General features: G+C 40.9%; 1 protein-coding gene across 1 annotated transcript; it reads right to left on the bottom strand.

Annotated features, from left to right (window-relative positions):
• Nucleotides 1-436: 436 nt before the first annotated feature.
• On the bottom strand, nucleotides 437-16046 carry LOC131455616 (transmembrane protein 47-like). The gene is made up of 3 exons (XM_058623367.1): nucleotides 15268-16046; nucleotides 7032-7172; nucleotides 437-4121 (listed from the first exon to the last, which is right to left on the bottom strand). Exons 1-3 carry the CDS (start codon nucleotides 15494-15496, stop codon nucleotides 3943-3945), a joined length of 549 nt encoding a protein of 182 aa, XP_058479350.1. The 5' UTR covers nucleotides 15497-16046; the 3' UTR covers nucleotides 437-3942.
• Between the last annotated feature and the right edge of the window lie 905 nt (nucleotides 16047-16951).

Here is a 16951-nt window from a genome sequence, read left to right as displayed (position 1 = left end):
CTGGACTGAAGAGAAAAAAAAAAGGTTCCATTACCTACATATTTACTCAAAGTAAAGCTGGACACGTTTTTGAAAATTGGCCATGGGCTATAAAAGACAGTCTGAGAACAAACACAGAAATAAAAACTGTCGTGTTCTGTGTCTGTCGGTGCTAATTTGGTGAAAGGGGCTCAGGACAGATAGAGCCTCCATCCCAAAACATTACATCCTGACGACTGAACAACACCACAGCCTTCTTACCTGTTAAATCTCGTGTTCACTGACTCTGCTTGTTTAACTCAGCGTAACAGGGAAGTCGCTGGTAACCTTTCTGCTTCTATAGAACAACGCTGAAAGGGACATAAGCATGTAAATGTAAACAGTAAATATTTTAGAGTAGAACAAATGAAACAAACAAATGAACATCAAGAGACAGAGAGAGAGGCATTCTGTTCTGTTCAGTGCTTTAATGTTCCAATGTACAAAGAGATAAATGCTGATTATTGACATCTCTACAGCAGCATCTAAAATATGCCAACACACGCACACACAAACAGTTCGTCTTTCTATCAAACACAATCACAGTCCTCTGCTGTCATTACACACACACACACACACACACACAAACATTCTAAATCCCTATGTTCATCATTAGACAGTGTTTCTCTCAGTCTACTGGGAGATGATGCATTAAACAGCCGAGCTTCTACTTTTCATCAGTGAATTAACAACCAAACAAATGCTAATGACTATAAGTGAGACCTGGGATAAAAGGTACAGAGAACCAGCACGGGTCAAACACAAGTAATAATGATTGGAGGGGCAGTTAAACTGTTCTACTGCCCCACAGTAATGACACAAAGAGGCCTAACACTGATCTCCTTATTGACGCAGAGCCACACTAAGGAGCTTCATTAACAATCAAAGCATGTAGGTCAGCCTAGTGTGAGCACAATAGCATTGTCATGAGAATCAGAGCCTTGTCATTACAAATGATGGGACACTGATTTCAGCTCCCAATTAAAAACAATCATTTTTTAACATGCACCTGCTCAGATTTACTGCATTTTTTTTCCTTTACTTCTTGGGGAAAAAAAGATGGTGTACTAAAACAACTGCACTTTTTTTTTTTTTTTACATACTTTAAACTACCTGACACAGGATTTATCTTATGTGTTGTATGTGTCTGACACATAAATGAAGATTGACAGAGAACCATTGCAAATGAACAGCAGTTCATTAGTGCATCAAATTTAGGCGATTCAAAGGCGATTCAAACACTGATGTGGGAAAACAACACAAGTGAACTTATCAATGGAGGCAGAGGTGAATCGAAAACTTTAGTAAAATATCAGATTTTCTCAATGTACTTTCATACGAAGAGTGAGCAGTTTACATTTGGGGAAAGCTGTGTAACGATGAGTTAAAGCTGCAAACATGTTTTGTTAAATATTGTAGACTGTACTAGTGTATATAGCCAGGTCCTTGGTGCATTTTTCAATAATTCCTGTATATTTTAACCCAGGTCTGTTACAGTGTTAGTGCCTATTAAGCTTCCTCTATACCAGTGGTTCTCAAACTGTTTATACCAAGTACCACCTGAGAAAATATTGAGATCTTGAAGTAAAATCTAGTCCCAATAAGATAATTTGCTCTCTCATCCTCCTCTTCTTCACATATACTTGAGACACTGGTGAAGTGAAATTAGATTAAGATGGAGCGAGAGATAAGTTGACTCTAATCATTTTTTAATTATGTTTAAGGAAGATCACGTACCACTGGTGGTACATGTACCACAGTTTGAGAACCATGGCTCTACACCAACTAAGCACAGAGACAGTAGTTCTAGGGAACAAAAGACACCCCCACTTAACTGTGATCATACAGTATTAAATACAGGAGCAACCATATTAAAAACATCATACTGGCGATGATGATCTTTTCTACGTCACTTGTCCATCGTGTCAGGTCGTCTGTGGGGTCACATGACATTGGCTTAACAGAAATTCTCGTGACCCAACAAAACCGAACAGCGGTTCCCTGGAGAAGCCACGACATCTTTCAAACTTCTTCGCTGAAATGACTCATTCAGTCGGCATGACTAATGGAATAATGGCTGGAACAGCGATTTTTACTAAATGAAAAGACGGAGTTAACAGTGACTGCAGTAAAACAACAAATCCACATGAAGGCCATTAGAATATACACAATGAATCTACATGGGGAGGTTTAACTGCAGTGTGAAAGAGCTTGTCAAATGCTTCAGATTACAGCTCAGTAATTGCAGTGTTCATATTGTGTCCATTAGAAACAATGGGATACATGAAGGAATTGACTCATACAATAGAAGAAAAGCATGAACATGATGAATAAGGATTGTCATGGTCTGTCTATGTGGTTATTCTGTTGTAATTTGGCGTTTCTGTTCCTCTGACTTGTATTTTTCTCTGTGTGTGTTGTCTTATGTTCAAGGATTGTTTTTTTTTCACCCTGTGAATTTTGCTGATGCTATGCTGTTTTCTTTGTATCCAAAAAAACGCCTGTGCCCCATTCCAGGTATCATTATCAAACACTTGCCAATCACATCATGTGATGCAAATATTCCAGCACAGGCAGTAGCCAATAGGGCTGTCAACCTTTATCAAAATCAAGTTTGAATACATATTACGTGACACACTATTTATTTAAAGATATACGTATCTTCCCCCAACACCACCGCACACAAACGTGACATTATTTCTTATTACTCTTATTATCTGTCCTGTGAAGTCGCTCTTCGTCTGTAATGGCTCCCTCACATAGGTGGCGCTAACAGGTGAGTCCACATTTTCACTGTTACTGTAAACCACAAATCATCACGGTCTTATTTTTCAGTGGGGCAAGAGGGCAGTCAAAGTGGCCAAGCTGTGCTTAGAGCGCCCTCTGTTGGACCATGCAGTAATCAGATGTCCAAGTCCATGCTTCCCATTGGTGGTGGTTTTGTCAGACAAAGTTCACCCAACAACAGCGAACACCACTTTGCCATGGATCTAACAACAAAGTCAGTGAAACTACTGTGAACGCTGTCTGAACCACACCGACACAGCTCGGGACTCCAGCAGTCACCAGCCTTGCTGAAAGCTTATGGCTGCAGTGCACTATATATAGCCGAAGAGGAAGGATGCTCCAGACATCATGGCGAGGAGAAACTTCCCTCAATAGGGAAATGAAATGTAGCAGACTCCAGGAGGCAGCAGAGTGCAGCCCTGTCTCACATCTCTGGCCACAGCTAATCTATCATGACAGCTGTGTGCGCGCACCCTGTGGCTTCCCACAGCAACAGACGAGAGGCTCGATAAGAGAATATTGATTGGACGTCACTCACACACACACACACAAGAGAAACCGTATGTCTCATGAAGTGCAACTAAAGTGTCTTATCCCTCCCTTTAGTCTCTGTGAAAGTTTGATGACGATGATGTTAATGATGATGTCCAGCACAAGTGTTAGACGTCTACAAGTGAAGCGTGGTCGTCCTTGCATGGACATGTGAGTGTAAACATGAAGTTAAAGCCTCCCACGGTTACATCCCGTTTCCTCAGTAACACATTCAATACTTCCGTTTTCCACTGGCGATGAAATACCAGTTATTCTTGATTTGTGGTTGCTACTGTGTCACCAGTGTGTCCTGGAAATAAAGTAAGACCCTGACCCATCCCAACAATCCCCCCAGGCCTGGATGGGGCCTGCTGACTTTAGAGCTGCCAGTTCATTTAGCTCTCCAGCTCGTCTCGACTGCCAGCTTCCTCGCGATTATGATTTAGTTTCTGGCTCTGATCCAGTCAGGGTACAGTATTCCTTACAGTTCTTGGGAACTGAGCCTTTCAAAGGTGCCCCGTTCCAAACACATACACTTCCTGACCCCCACCCCACCCCCCGAATACCTCTCACATGTAACTGAAGGATGTCCATCTTGAATGTGACCTAATAGTACTCCTCATAGCTCTTGGGGTTGAGGCAGTAGAGGATTCCCCCGCCAAAGGAGAAGATGGTTCCTCCCCAGGCCAGGCCATAGCCCCAGTTGAATTCATGGTAGATTCGCAGGTTGATGCTCTCGATGAATTTAATGGGGTAGAGGACCAAGCTGCAGGCCTGGAGGACAACTGCAAGAGACGCACAGATGGCAACGTGTCATTTCTTTAAAACAACAATGGCGGAAATAGTGAGATGCTCAAGCACACAGAGGAGCAGAAAACATGAAGAACTGCTTCAGTTGCATAAAGAACAAACCTTCCAGCCATCTGGTCACAGCTCTGGGTTTAGACTCGGCAGCTGATGCTTATGCTTAAGTTATGCATAAGGAAGGAGCAGGTTTTAAGGTCAGGCAACTCACAGTGTCACTGCAGTGTAATAAAGGAATGAATTAAGAGTTTAAAGGTCCAGTGTGTAACATTTAGGAGGGTTTATTGGCAGATATGAAATGCACGAACCTTCAACTATGATTTTAGTGTATGATCACTTTAAAATAAAAAGTGTTTGGTTTTCATGTCAGTTAGAATAAGCCTTGATATGTAGCTTAGGTAAGGGCGTTGTTTTCTGGAGCTAATAACCAGGAATAGGGTGAATTCTCTCTCTGAATTATCTTGAATAAAATTGCAATTCACAATATTATTGGAGTGACTGTCAAAAAAATCTTCTTAAATCACAGCTTCTTATGTTTTAGGATGGAGCACTGACCAGAAAGATGAGATAAGGGGATTTATCTGTGGCATTTTGTCAAAGTGTACCCACTATTGCTATTAGGCATGCGTCAATATGAACATTTCATGTCGCATTTATCTTGCCCAAAATAATTAAGATTCAAAATATTGCTGCAATAATAGTAAAACGTCTGCTTTGAACTGTACTAAAATCACTTTACATCACATTTTGTAATAATGTCCTTGAATACATCACTGGGACTGAATGTTGGTAAGCCAGGCAGCCTTTTCAAATCCCTCACGTAAAATACTAAAACTTTTTCCCATTTACAATCATATTGACAATGAAAATTGACCACAGTCAACTTGTTGTGTCACCTTTTTTTTTTTTTTTTTAAATCACAATGTAAAATGAAATTATATGGTATATTACCCCATCCCTGTAGTGACAGGTTGACAGTTTATGAAAGGAAAAGTAATATCTTTAATCTTCAAAATGACATATTTCATTTATTTTATTCTTTTTATTTTGAAATATGCCTCACTGATTATTACTGAATTTAAAACAAATCCAGACCAGAGGTTAAAAAAGTGGTCTCTACTGGCTTTTGCTTTATTTTTCTTTCTTTCTGTATCAGTCGTGTACAAATCTGTTTGGCTTTACTAGAAAAAGAGCAGATACTGGGTGGAGAAGAGACACATGCCCTGAGGAGGAGTCATTTAGCTCTGCAGATCTCATTTAGAACAAAAACCACGATAAATCAAATTCCATCAGAAGGATCAGGACTGGAGTGAAGACGCAGGTTTAGTAAGCGATGGAGGGATGAGGGGAGGTGAAAGGACAGAGTGAGAGGAAAGTAGAAGAGATGGATGGCAGCGGAACACAAGAGAACGTGTCAATCATTATTTCTTCAAAGGGAATTCATTTTGTGGAAACATAAACAAGCTGTGGAGAAAGAAAAAAAACCCAGAGACTGCATAATTTCCAAAAAGACAGAGGGGGAATAAACAATCCTTAAGAGGCTGTGTGTATGTGATCTATCTTTCACTGAGGGCCTTTATAGTCAAACCCAAAAACACTCTTTTAACGTCTGGAGAGATTGTTTCTTTCCACCTTTAGGGGAAAACAAGCTGATTTGAACAGCTATTTTTTTTTTCACTGTATGTTTTTCAGTTTCACTTCATAAGTCACTTATCTGTTCACTAAGCTGCAAAATTATACATGAGTATTTAATATGATTATTACTGAAACATAGACGTGGATCGTTCAAGTAAATAATTCATACATGAAGTTGATGAATCACATTTACACACTGATAATTCAGTTTTATACCATACCAAACATTAATTCTCAGACATCAATATGAAATGATTTATACAGACAGGAAAACCATTTTTTTTTCTAACTTAAAGACAGGAATTATGTGCTAAATCTTAAATTATATGCACAATGCATATACCATACATTGATTCAGACTGAATATGTGTATATTATTAGTATTGAAGTACATTAATTAATTACCCATTAAGAATTTTTTCACAGCGGACAGTGTGTACTTTCTCCCTCTAGGGGTCTCTGGGGAGCAGTGTGGGATCATGAGCTTCTGATCACTTCCTGATTAAGTGAGTGATCCTCTTGGTATGTTTCCTGAAGTTGCCACACAACAATGATCTGTTTTTAAGCTCTTTAAGCTTTAAGCTCGCATTCTCTCTCTCTCTCTCTCTCTCTCTCTCTCTCTCTCTGTCTCTTTCTGCCTCACTTCAGGTGTGACTGTTGCTGCAGCAATGTCTCTGTCCCATGTGTCAGAACCACAGCAACACGTCTAGCGTTTCTGTTCCCTGTTTCCATTCATTTTTATTGTGAACTATTTCACATGGATGCACAGTTTCACACTGAAGACAGCATTAGAGTGTTTATTTAAGGGGATTTTCAAAGGTAAACCCTATATGTAAAACATATAGCAGCAGCAGCTCCATAAAGCAGATAATGTCATTTAGTACACCACTTTAAAAAAGTACATGAGTTGAATTAATATTTCACTTTCTCCATGTTTTCCATGGAGATTTCCATTTCTTTTTTTTGCAGGATATAAAAATTAAGGAATTTTTCACAATAGTGCTACTGGAAATTGAGGCTGACCTGGGAAATTAAAGGGACAGGCATGTGTGTGTGTAATCAGTTAGCAAGGATTATCATTTAAATGCATGTCAGTTTCCAATGTGATTGCCCTGCAACTTTCCACTTACCTTGTCTAAATTGCCTAATTAAGTCATCTTATTGTGTGCGTGTGTGTTTTAGTGCATAATGAATGAGTGACCTGGTGTGACTGTCTCTGCATGTGCTCGTGTGTGTGAGTTTGTGTGTGCACTGACCTGCAGCGAAGAGCATGAAAGCGACGGGTGCATAAAATCGCCGTCTCGTGCCGATGCACACGGCAACCAGGGCGACCAGAAATGACATCAGCACCAGGGCTCCGCCCCCTAGCAACAGGGCAAGTGTCGCGACCTGCCAGTCTGGGAAAAGGCAGAGAAAGTGGAGAAGGAAGATGGAGAGAAAGAAAAACGGTTAAGAGACATGGAAAGAAAAGTGACCTCATAGAAATAAATAATAATAATAAAAAAAAAAACATTCATGAATAAATGCAGCAGGCATACCAGAGCTAAAAAGGAAATTCACAAAATCTTGATGGTGACCTGGGAGAAGAGACAGAGCCACGAGAAATGTGTTATTTTATTTGACATTTTATAAATGACTGTGTTCACCTCCATCAAGTATGATCAGCGAGAAGAGGAGGAATTGAGGAAGGGAGGGAGAGAAAAACAATGACACAGGAAGGACTCAAAGGAGAGAAGGCAGAATGGGCAAACAAAGGAAATAAAGAAAGAGGGTGCACGGCAATGAGGGAGGGAAGAGTATGTGTGAAGAAAAGACAAGAATGGAGTATGGAAGGAAGGAGAGATGGGGATTTAGGGGATAGAGAAGCTGGAAAGAGGCTGATAGATGGAGAAAGTGAGAAAACAAATGAAAACAAAGAAATGAAAGAGAGGGGGTGAAAAAAAGAAGGTGCTTGTGGAAACAAGGGATTAAAAGAGAAAAAGTGTAGGTGTGTTAAGTTTGAGGATGCATGGAAATATGAAGGAGTTATGAAAGGACAGAAGACAAAGGATGTGACAGAAGGAAAGAATGAAGGTAATGGAAAAGATGGTAGGAGAGAAAATGAAATAGTAGAAGGAATAATACACAGAAAGAATGATACAGTAGAAGAAGGATGGTCGGACGGAAGGACACAATTAACAAAAATAGAGATGACGTAATGAAAAGGAAGTGAGAAACAAAACAGTGAAGAATGAAGTGGGGAGGGAGGGAAGCTCAGAAAGGAATGAGGGAGTAAATGGAGAGAGACATGGTGTAGAATGAAAGTCGGGGGGGTGAATGAATAAATGTGTGGAAGGAAAGACGGGAGAAGTAGAAAAAACAAAAAGGAAAGACAAATAAGTGTGAAGAACAGAAGAAAAACAAAGGGAACGAGGGAGCTGAGGAAAAGCGGGGGAGACAAGTTAAAGTGAAATGAGGACGGGTTTTTTGTGGCAGTGGGAGTCTCTCTGAGGGGGTGATGGGCGATAAAAGAGAGAGACAGAGAGAGAGAGAGAGGGGAGAGGCACTGGCATAATGTTACAAGGACAGCGAGAGGGCAGCATGAAAGGAAATACCAAAAAGGAGGAGAAGAGCAAGAGGAGGAGGTCGGGGATGAGGGTGAAGGGGTGGGGGGAGGAGGAGACTGGGGGGACAGAGCAGCAATGAGTGAAAGTAATGAAGAGAGAAGGCATTTAGTACCTGAGCTGACAGAGAGGCCCAGCTAAAGAGCTTTTCTGGCACGTTCTCAAAAAACCCGTCTGCATTTCTATGTTTATCGAGAACACTGAGACACACACACACACACACACACACACACACACACAAACACACACACCATTCTTCTGAGGACACGGCATTGACTTCCATTCATTTGGACAGCCTAGACAAACCTGCGCTTAACATTTTACAGTCAGTGTTAATGTCACAAAAGGTAAACAAAAGCTAACAAAGCACACACACACACCCTGATGAATTGGCCCGACAAACTTTAATCAACTTTAATTTGTTATTGGTATGAGGTTGGAACTGTTTATTGTCTACATCAAGTGAGTTGCACTTACACATGAGTAGAGCTGAAACGATTAATCGATGAATCAATTATTAATCGATTACTAAATTAATCGACAACTTTTTGATAAGCGAATAATCGGTTTGAAGCTTTGTTCATGATTAAAACAAGATTTCCGATTGTTTAAGCTTCTTAAATGTGAAGATTTTCTTCATTTCTTTGCTCTGGATAACAAAGAAATCAATAAAAGTTAATCATTTTGGTTTGTGGACAAAACAAGACATTTGAGAACATCATCTTTTCCAGGTTTGACGAACACCGATCCACATTTCTTAAGGTTTTCTGATGTTCTGAACACCAGACGATTAATCGATTAATCGAGAAAATAATCGATAGATTAATCAATTATGAAAATAATCGTTAGTTGCAACTCTACACATAAGCTTCACTTTCACACGCGTCATTAATCAGTGCTATTGTTGCTATACTGATGGCAACAAACAAACAAAAAGCTGACAACTGGTCAAACCAGCAAAGCTTGTTGCCTACAGTACACCACTTTACAGATGTTGAAACAACACGCATGAAAAGATTTGCCAAACAATATTTGTACAAAAATATAATGTTTTTATACTGTAGTCGGTGGAAAAGTAAAACGGCAGTGTTCTTTCCTAGGAGACCAAGTTGTCATAGTTCCTGCAAAACATACAAAATTAAAGTGGATGATGCAACACAGCTCATACATTACAATAGTTCCTTCCAGTTGCAATTGGAATCTGTGCTCTCCTGACCTGCTGTCCCCTCCTGCCTTATCTTCCCCCAGTCACCTGTCAACCTGTCACACTCCACCTGCCCCACAGATGGCCCTGGACAGTCCTCCTGTCTCAACCTGTTTATTCAACCCACTGAATCCACTTATTCAACCCACTGAATGCACAAATTATCAAACAAAAATGAATTCGATTTTAAAATTTCTTTTTTTTTTGTAGCCAGGCAATGAGAGGCAGGACACAAAATGCCTGCCCACGTGTCCACACGCAGGCCTTGTCATTTCATCCATCTAGACGCAGAGGGAGGAATGATTGACCATCTCTCTAACCTTTTATTCCACCTGTCAGCCTTCACGCTGTGGTAAGATGTGACGCCGTCAAATTGGCAGCCTCGCGCGTAGCTGCTGCAAACCCCTATTCTGCGCAATAGTCCAGAATTCATAGAGTAAAGGAATAGTCTGTTCTCTTACATGCAGCCGCTTTTGAAAGACAAACATCAACCTAACATCAATGAACCACATCTGACAGAGAGCTGGAGCAGTCGCGACGAGACGCAGTGTCACTGCACAGCTTCGGCAGCGCACTGCAGAGCTATTTATGTTAATTTATTTCTTTTATTTTACTTTGCATGTGTAAACACAGGCAATGCTTAAATTTACGGCTCTCATGTGGTGAACGTGCTCATGAAAGATGGATGACGGAGCAGAGAGAGAGAAGGAAAGATGAGAGATTTAGAGGCAGAGGGAGATGAAAGGTGAACTGTAGAGGTACTGTAGATGGTGATAGAAAGGAGGAGGAAATTAAAAACGAGCATGAGGATACAGTGGAAATGAAAGATTACTGATAGACGGAAGAAATGAGAGTAAAAACATACATAGCATATGGTACTGTATGATCAGAGGTTGGTGGGAAGGTCCCATCCCTGGTTCTCCCCGTCTCAGTGCTGTGACAGTAAATCAAGGAGAAACTTTTTATCCCACAAAACCTCATCCAATCAGGAGCCAAACCTCCATAAAGAAGCAGTAATCTCTAGGCTGTATGTTTAAAAGAAATATGGTTATTTATTCATCTCCCTGTGACTGGAAGCCACAGTTTTGAGTTTGTAAACTGCTCACTCTACTGCATCAGAGTCCATAGAAAATAGAAAATCAGATTCTGATTCGTCCACAAAACTATTCCATTTCATACGGAGCAAAGATTTAAGAAGCTGAAACAATGTTTTAAATGAATGGATCATCAAAATAGTTAACAATTAATATAGTGATCGCTTAATATTCGATGTATCGCTGCAGCCCGTATACATCATTTTTCATTCATTTCATGAAACAGAACTAAACTGCATGATTGATGGATGTTTTGATTTGAAAAAGGAAAAAAGAAAACTGTATAAATATGTACCTTTATGTTATATTATGAAAAAAAAAAAAAAAAACAAGTGTTTATGTGCTGCAGTGTATTGATGCTGTGGTACTATAACAGCTTTGAAGAAAGCTGATCTGAATCCACCACAGGTTGGATGGAGTCTGTCTGAGCATATGCATGAGTGTGTGTGTGTGTGTGTGTGTGTGTGTGCGTAGACATGAGGCAGCTGCAGGTTCCCTGCTATTCTGTCTGCCACAGAACTGAATGCCACATTTCCCATTCCTCGTTCAGCCGCTACAAATAGAACGTGAGTCTCCGGGGGGCTCACTGAGAGGAGAGATGGAGTCAGATGAGAGGAGGAGGAGGAGGAGGAGGAAGAGGAGGAGGAAGTAAGGAAGGAGGTAAAGAGGCTTGACCCTGGAGAAAATGGAACTGAGAGACAGAGATGGAGAGGGCTGAGAAAGAGGATGGGGAGAACGATTAACATTAGAAATATAACAATGATGACTTCAAAGGGAGCGAGAGAAAATGAATGACAAACAAAAAAATAGGACGAGGGTAAAGAGCTCAGACAATGGAGAATTGGGCAAAGAGCAGAGATGAAAGGCGAGAGAAAAGAGAGAGCAATCGGATGGATCGATAGCCTGATAGTGCGAGATGAGAAGGGCAGAGAGTGGAGAGTTTGTGGCTCTTAAGTAGTAAATGACCTCAAATGTGTGACAACAAAGACCTGTAAATGTGGAACAAAGACAGAATGATTCAGTTTCAAATGTTGAAACTGAAATTCTGTCTTTAAGATGTAAATATCATGAATGCTAAATAATTTAAATGTTCTTTAAAAGACGTGTATTTACAAACCTTGGTTAATAAAATACATAAAGTGCAAGAAAGATTAAACGGTGTCTTCAGTCTGAGTTCATGTTTTAATGTTGCAGGTTGTAACCAAATACAATGAGTGCAGGAAATCTACTCTCAAGGTCAGATGAATGACAAATCTATTAGACACACGATGGAGAAGAGGGAAGGAAGAACCAGAGGGATGAATGAACGGAGAGGAAGAAGGGGTTTGCCGGAGAAAAGGATTTCCGAGACAGACAGAGAGAGAGAGAGATAGAATTAAGAGAAAGAGAGTGGGCCAGCATCCAGGTGTGTGTGTGTGTGTGTGTGTGTGTGTGTGCAGAGAGAGAGAGGGATAATGGAAGATGTTTTCTTTTAAAGGCACTTTCATGCTCTCATATATCAGGATGTATTGTTTTAAATCATTTGAAATCAAAAACACAATTAGCAAATCGCAATGTCTTGGATTTGCTCTGACTGTTCCATGTTCTATGTCAATTTAAAAAAAGACATAATGCACTGAATGATTTAATTCAATTTTTTAATTTTGAATATAGTAGTTAATATTGTATAATGCTCCATCTTGCACCTAATTCTAAAATACTGTAAATATTCTTTATAAGCTGTACCATAAATCAAAAAATTAAAACATATTTTATATATTATTATTATTACTTATTTTTATATACATATTAAAAACTATACACTGTATATGCTACTGTAGCTATTCAGTGGCTGTCTGAAATCCTTCTAGCATACATTATTTAAAAGACTCCTTACACACCTCTTTAAACAGCTTAAACAAAAAAAAACAGAAAAACAAAGATGTTTAACTAAGAAACTCATTAAAATTGGGAACTCAAGGGCTTAATTGAGTAAAATGAGATATAATTAGAGTAGGTATAAACCGGTCCCGGTCTCTAAATACCTGAGGTAGACAAGGTTCAGACCGATAAGGGAGCAAGTTTCACACAGGTGAAATGAAACTGTACAGACATTTTACCACCTCTGCCTGGAAGTGATTAAAAACTGCTGAAACTTTAAATAACAGAAGACAAAACATATTCAAGCTGCCACTGAATAAGCTGCGACTCCAAAGCTGCAACCCTTTTAAAATGTGTTGTAACGGTATATGTTAATCTGAGTAATACTGAATTTTACTTTTTAAAATTCAAAAAGCGTCATATTCTGTCATGTCATGTAATTGGAGGATTCTCAAATAAGAAAAAAAGGCTGTCTAACAGCGAGAGAAAGCAGCAAACATTATTTTAAGCACTGACCCCAATTCAAAAAACCTGAACTCTTCCTTTAAATACTGCTTTCTTGCCGCACATCAACACAATGATTTAAAAGGATTCCAGCGAAATGAACAGTAACTGCAGCGCTGGTCTGTCTATGGAACAAGCCGGGGGGAGCTGGCACAAACCAGGAGTGATTTATTTATTAACATCAATGTGTGTGTGCACTGGAACAACACGGCACACACAAGCACACACACATGCGCACACACACACACCCTCCATGCCAAGGCATCTAATTAGGGAGTCCTGGTCTGGAGTCTGAGTGTGTGTGTGTGTGTGTGTGTAAGTGTCTCATAGAGGGACAGAAAGAGAGGCAGGGCTGAGAATTGTGGTCACAAAGTGTATGTGTGTGTGTGTGTCTAAGGAGAGAAGGTGCAGACATGTAGCAACAACAGAGAAATCAGAATGTGACATGAAATATTCAACTGGGCTTCAGAGGAGACTGTCCAGAAATAGGTCTCCTCAGTGTGGTAGCCTCTTATTGGTACACACACACACACACACACACACACACACACACACTGGTTTGTGCAGCTATTCTTTCAAGGGCTTGCACCAACGTCCAGCCTTTCCACAGCCTAACCAAAGAGTTATCCAGTGAACCTAACCCCAATTCAAATCCTAAAAAAGACCTAAACTTAACCAGTTACTAGTTCCTCCGAAATGTGGTTCTGCCTCATTGGGGCCAGGTTCTTACAAGGTCAGTGTTTCTGCAATACAAGAAACACATGCACACCAATTTACACAGCAACGTATAGGGTTCAAGGCTCTACGTCTGACAGACAGACAGACAGACAGACAGATGTTGTCTGTTGTCACTCTGTAGTAACAAAAGCCAAGTAAGTATCGCTCATGAACTCCGTTTCCCTGGAAACAAAGCCAATATCCAAGATCAATGTCTCCTGCCCTCAATCTGTGAGTGCTCTCTGGAACACAACAACAAGTCCATTCCCTGCACGACCACAAGAAAAGAGAGTATCATTTAAAAACATTTGACAATCAGGATGTCTTGAAATGTAAGCACCCTCCTCTCCGCCCTCCTTTCTGCGGTGATGAAAAGATGAATTCATCAGAAGCAGGTAAGAGGCAATATCCAGCACAGTGTTAATCATATAAAATTGTCGCCATTGTGAGGTAAAGAGGCTGAAAATGAGGCTCTTGAGTGGCTTTTACTTTAATTGTTTTTCCCTAAGCAGGCCCATGACAATTCGTGGAGAAACGTGAATCACAGACATTTTGGACTGCTGCCTCCATCAGTCAGGTCAATGTTATACAGTGACTTTAGAGTTTGAATCCTTTGTCCAGATTTATATATAAGTGACAGAAACGTGCCTAATGAGACAGAAGTAGAACAGTAACTCCTGTGTCCCTGTGAGCTTAAAATGCAGATTTTTCTCTACGTACCTTGGTGCAGTAGAGGGAGCAGCTTACAATATTCAATTTCCAGTCAGAAAAGGGTGTCTAACAGTGAGATCAAGCGGTGAACATTATTCTTAAAGCACTGTGGACTCAAGCAAATGCAGATTATATCTGATGAGCTTTTTGTGAGGTGGCTATAGAATCTTGATTTCCGTTAAGAGCGAGCGCCACACTGAGCAGTGCCCAGTGCAGTCAGTGCTGACTATGTCAGTACCTCAAAGAACCACACTTTAAACATCCAACTTTGAAACACACCTGCAGCTTCACAAGGAGGAGGAGAGAAAACAGCAGGAGTCTGTGGTGCAGGTTTGACCAAACGCATCAAAGTTACAGTTTCATCTCTGATCCTTTTTTTCCCCCCTCTATAGTCCAAAACTGAGATCAAATGAGCTAAACTTACTTTGAGTGCAATTGCATTTGAAGTGCACCCCCCGCCCACTTCGCCTCCACTGTCATGACTGTGGAGATCCCAGAGGAGTCACAGGTTGACAGCAGCTGTCAGAGTGAGGCTTTGATACAGCTGGATGGAGACAGTGGGGAGTCACAGCGCTGGCTCTTGACAATACTTTTCCTTTCTATGGATGACAAATCATCCCTCCATCATCTCCACCCATCATCCCATCAGCTTCAGTAGCATTACTATCGGAACAACACTTTGTTCTCGAACTGTTGTTAATAAAGGAGGCAAAGACAGAATGAATGGGTGGATGGAGAAGCTCCATGAATGGTTCTACCCCTCCTTCCCTAGCTCCCTCCCTCCCTCCATCCTCGTTACCTGAGCCCAGAGTGCTGCTGCACTGCCACTTCTCGGTGCTCGTCGGTTTCCAGCAGGACTCCCACAGCGACAGGTAGTACTGGTCGTCAGCGGTCACCCACGCCGGGCTCATCACGGCTCCCACGTCCAGACATAGCGCCAGGAAGACGCACACCAGCCCGACCAGTTTGAGCGGAGTGAGCTGGGAACTGTGCGCCGACTCCTCCGTCTCGGTGACAGCAGAGGACATGGCGAGTCTGGAGGGTTCGAACCCCAGGCGAGGGCGTCGCTGGTGCTTGTCTGAGAGAGTGGGAGTGTAACGTGTGCTGATGTGTACCTTCCTCTTGATAAGCGGAAGTCTCAGCTGAGCCGAGCTGAGTGTTGTCCCTGCTGCTGCTGCTGCTGCTGGTGCCACCGCAGGCGCGTGCGTTGCGCGCTGGACGGTCGCTCCGCCTGTAGCACCGGCGCTGCCGCGGCGCACCGGTGATCTCTATGTTTACAGCGCTGACGTCAAAGGCTCCGAGGGATCAGCAGGTGCTACAGGGTCCTAAAGAGACAGAGGAAAGTGAAGGAAGAAAAAGAAGCCCACCCTAATGAAGCAGTTTATTTTGTTTTTGTTTGTTATGTACATCATATAATTTGGTTTATTATGATTCATGCATCATCACATAATCTGTTAGGCATATAATCACTGTTGGTTGTCATTTTGTTTTAAAGTGATGGCTCATTTGTTGTATGATATACTGAAGAAGGGGTGGACACTGGGGATGTCCGATAATATCAGCCCACCCATAATATCAGATAATATAGCCTTCTTTACACATGTGCATCACAATTTACAGATCACAGTGGATCTACAAAGGCACAACACTATTAGTTTAGTATCTGGAACGGAAAAATATAGTATTAACAAATTCATCCTGCGGGCTGAATTGGACCCTCTGTTGGTCCAGTTCTGGCCAGCGGGCCATATGTTTGACACCCCTGGTCTAAGATATCTTAAGTATTTATGCCTCTTTGTGTCGCAGGATGAAGATATCTTCTCTAAACAGCTTATTCTGACTGGAAACTAAAGTTTGTAAAGCACTCATTCTCTCATACCAAACTCCATAGAGAAAATCGGAATTTTTAACTTGTATAGCTGCTGTTGAGCTGCTGCCTCATTTTGTATGTTTGAGACACTGAGGTAAATCTGACCAAAATTAGATATTTGACCTTACTGATGGACACAGCAGTGGATCAACAACTCCTGTGTACAGATTCAGTAAGTGAAATGGGCCATAATGAAACCACAAAAACTTCAAAAGGCAGCAAAGTTGGCTCTGATTGTGTCAGTCACTTGTACTTGAACTATGCTTCTAAAAAATATATCTATTCTCTTAATATGACTTTGGCCATATTGTAGTCAATTGTTTCCCAAACTTTCAATATGGGACCCACAATCTATCGTGACCCATTCACAATGTAAAAAAGTGAGTAGAGTAAATGTGTGCATAATGTAGCGACTCATTTACTGCCTGTAAGACCTAGTATAATTTTGAATTGTTAATCAAATCATTTCCAAAATATGATGAATTAAATTTTTATTTTATGCATGGTCTTCAAAACACACATAAATCTTTACTAAAAGGTTGAAATTAATTCTGCAAAATTGTTTAGGGGCCCCCAAAAGAAATCTCTAATGACCCATCTGTGGGTCCTGACC

This window comes from Solea solea, chromosome 2 (genome assembly GCF_958295425.1).
Source record: "Solea solea chromosome 2, fSolSol10.1, whole genome shotgun sequence".
NCBI classification, from domain to species: Eukaryota; Metazoa; Chordata; class Actinopteri; order Pleuronectiformes; family Soleidae; genus Solea; species Solea solea.
Note: the sequence above shows the minus strand (reverse complement) of the source record. Positions and strands in the feature narration are given on the sequence as shown.

What these genes read in the sequence shown, in the direction of transcription:
- LOC131455616 (XM_058623367.1), bottom strand. Translation starts at nt 15,496, where the DNA reads ATGTCCTCTGCTGTCACCGAGACGGAGGAGTCGGCGCACAGTTCCCAG. An exon ending in CAGCAGCACTCTGGGCTCAG is followed by an intron (nt 7,173 to 15,267) that starts GTAACGAGGATG and finishes GCCTTTTCCCAG; the next exon opens with ACTGGCAGGTCGCGACACTT. An exon ending in TTTCATGCTCTTCGCTGCAG is followed by an intron (nt 4,122 to 7,031) that starts GTCAGTGCACAC and finishes CGTCTCTTGCAG; the next exon opens with TTGTCCTCCAGGCCTGCAGC.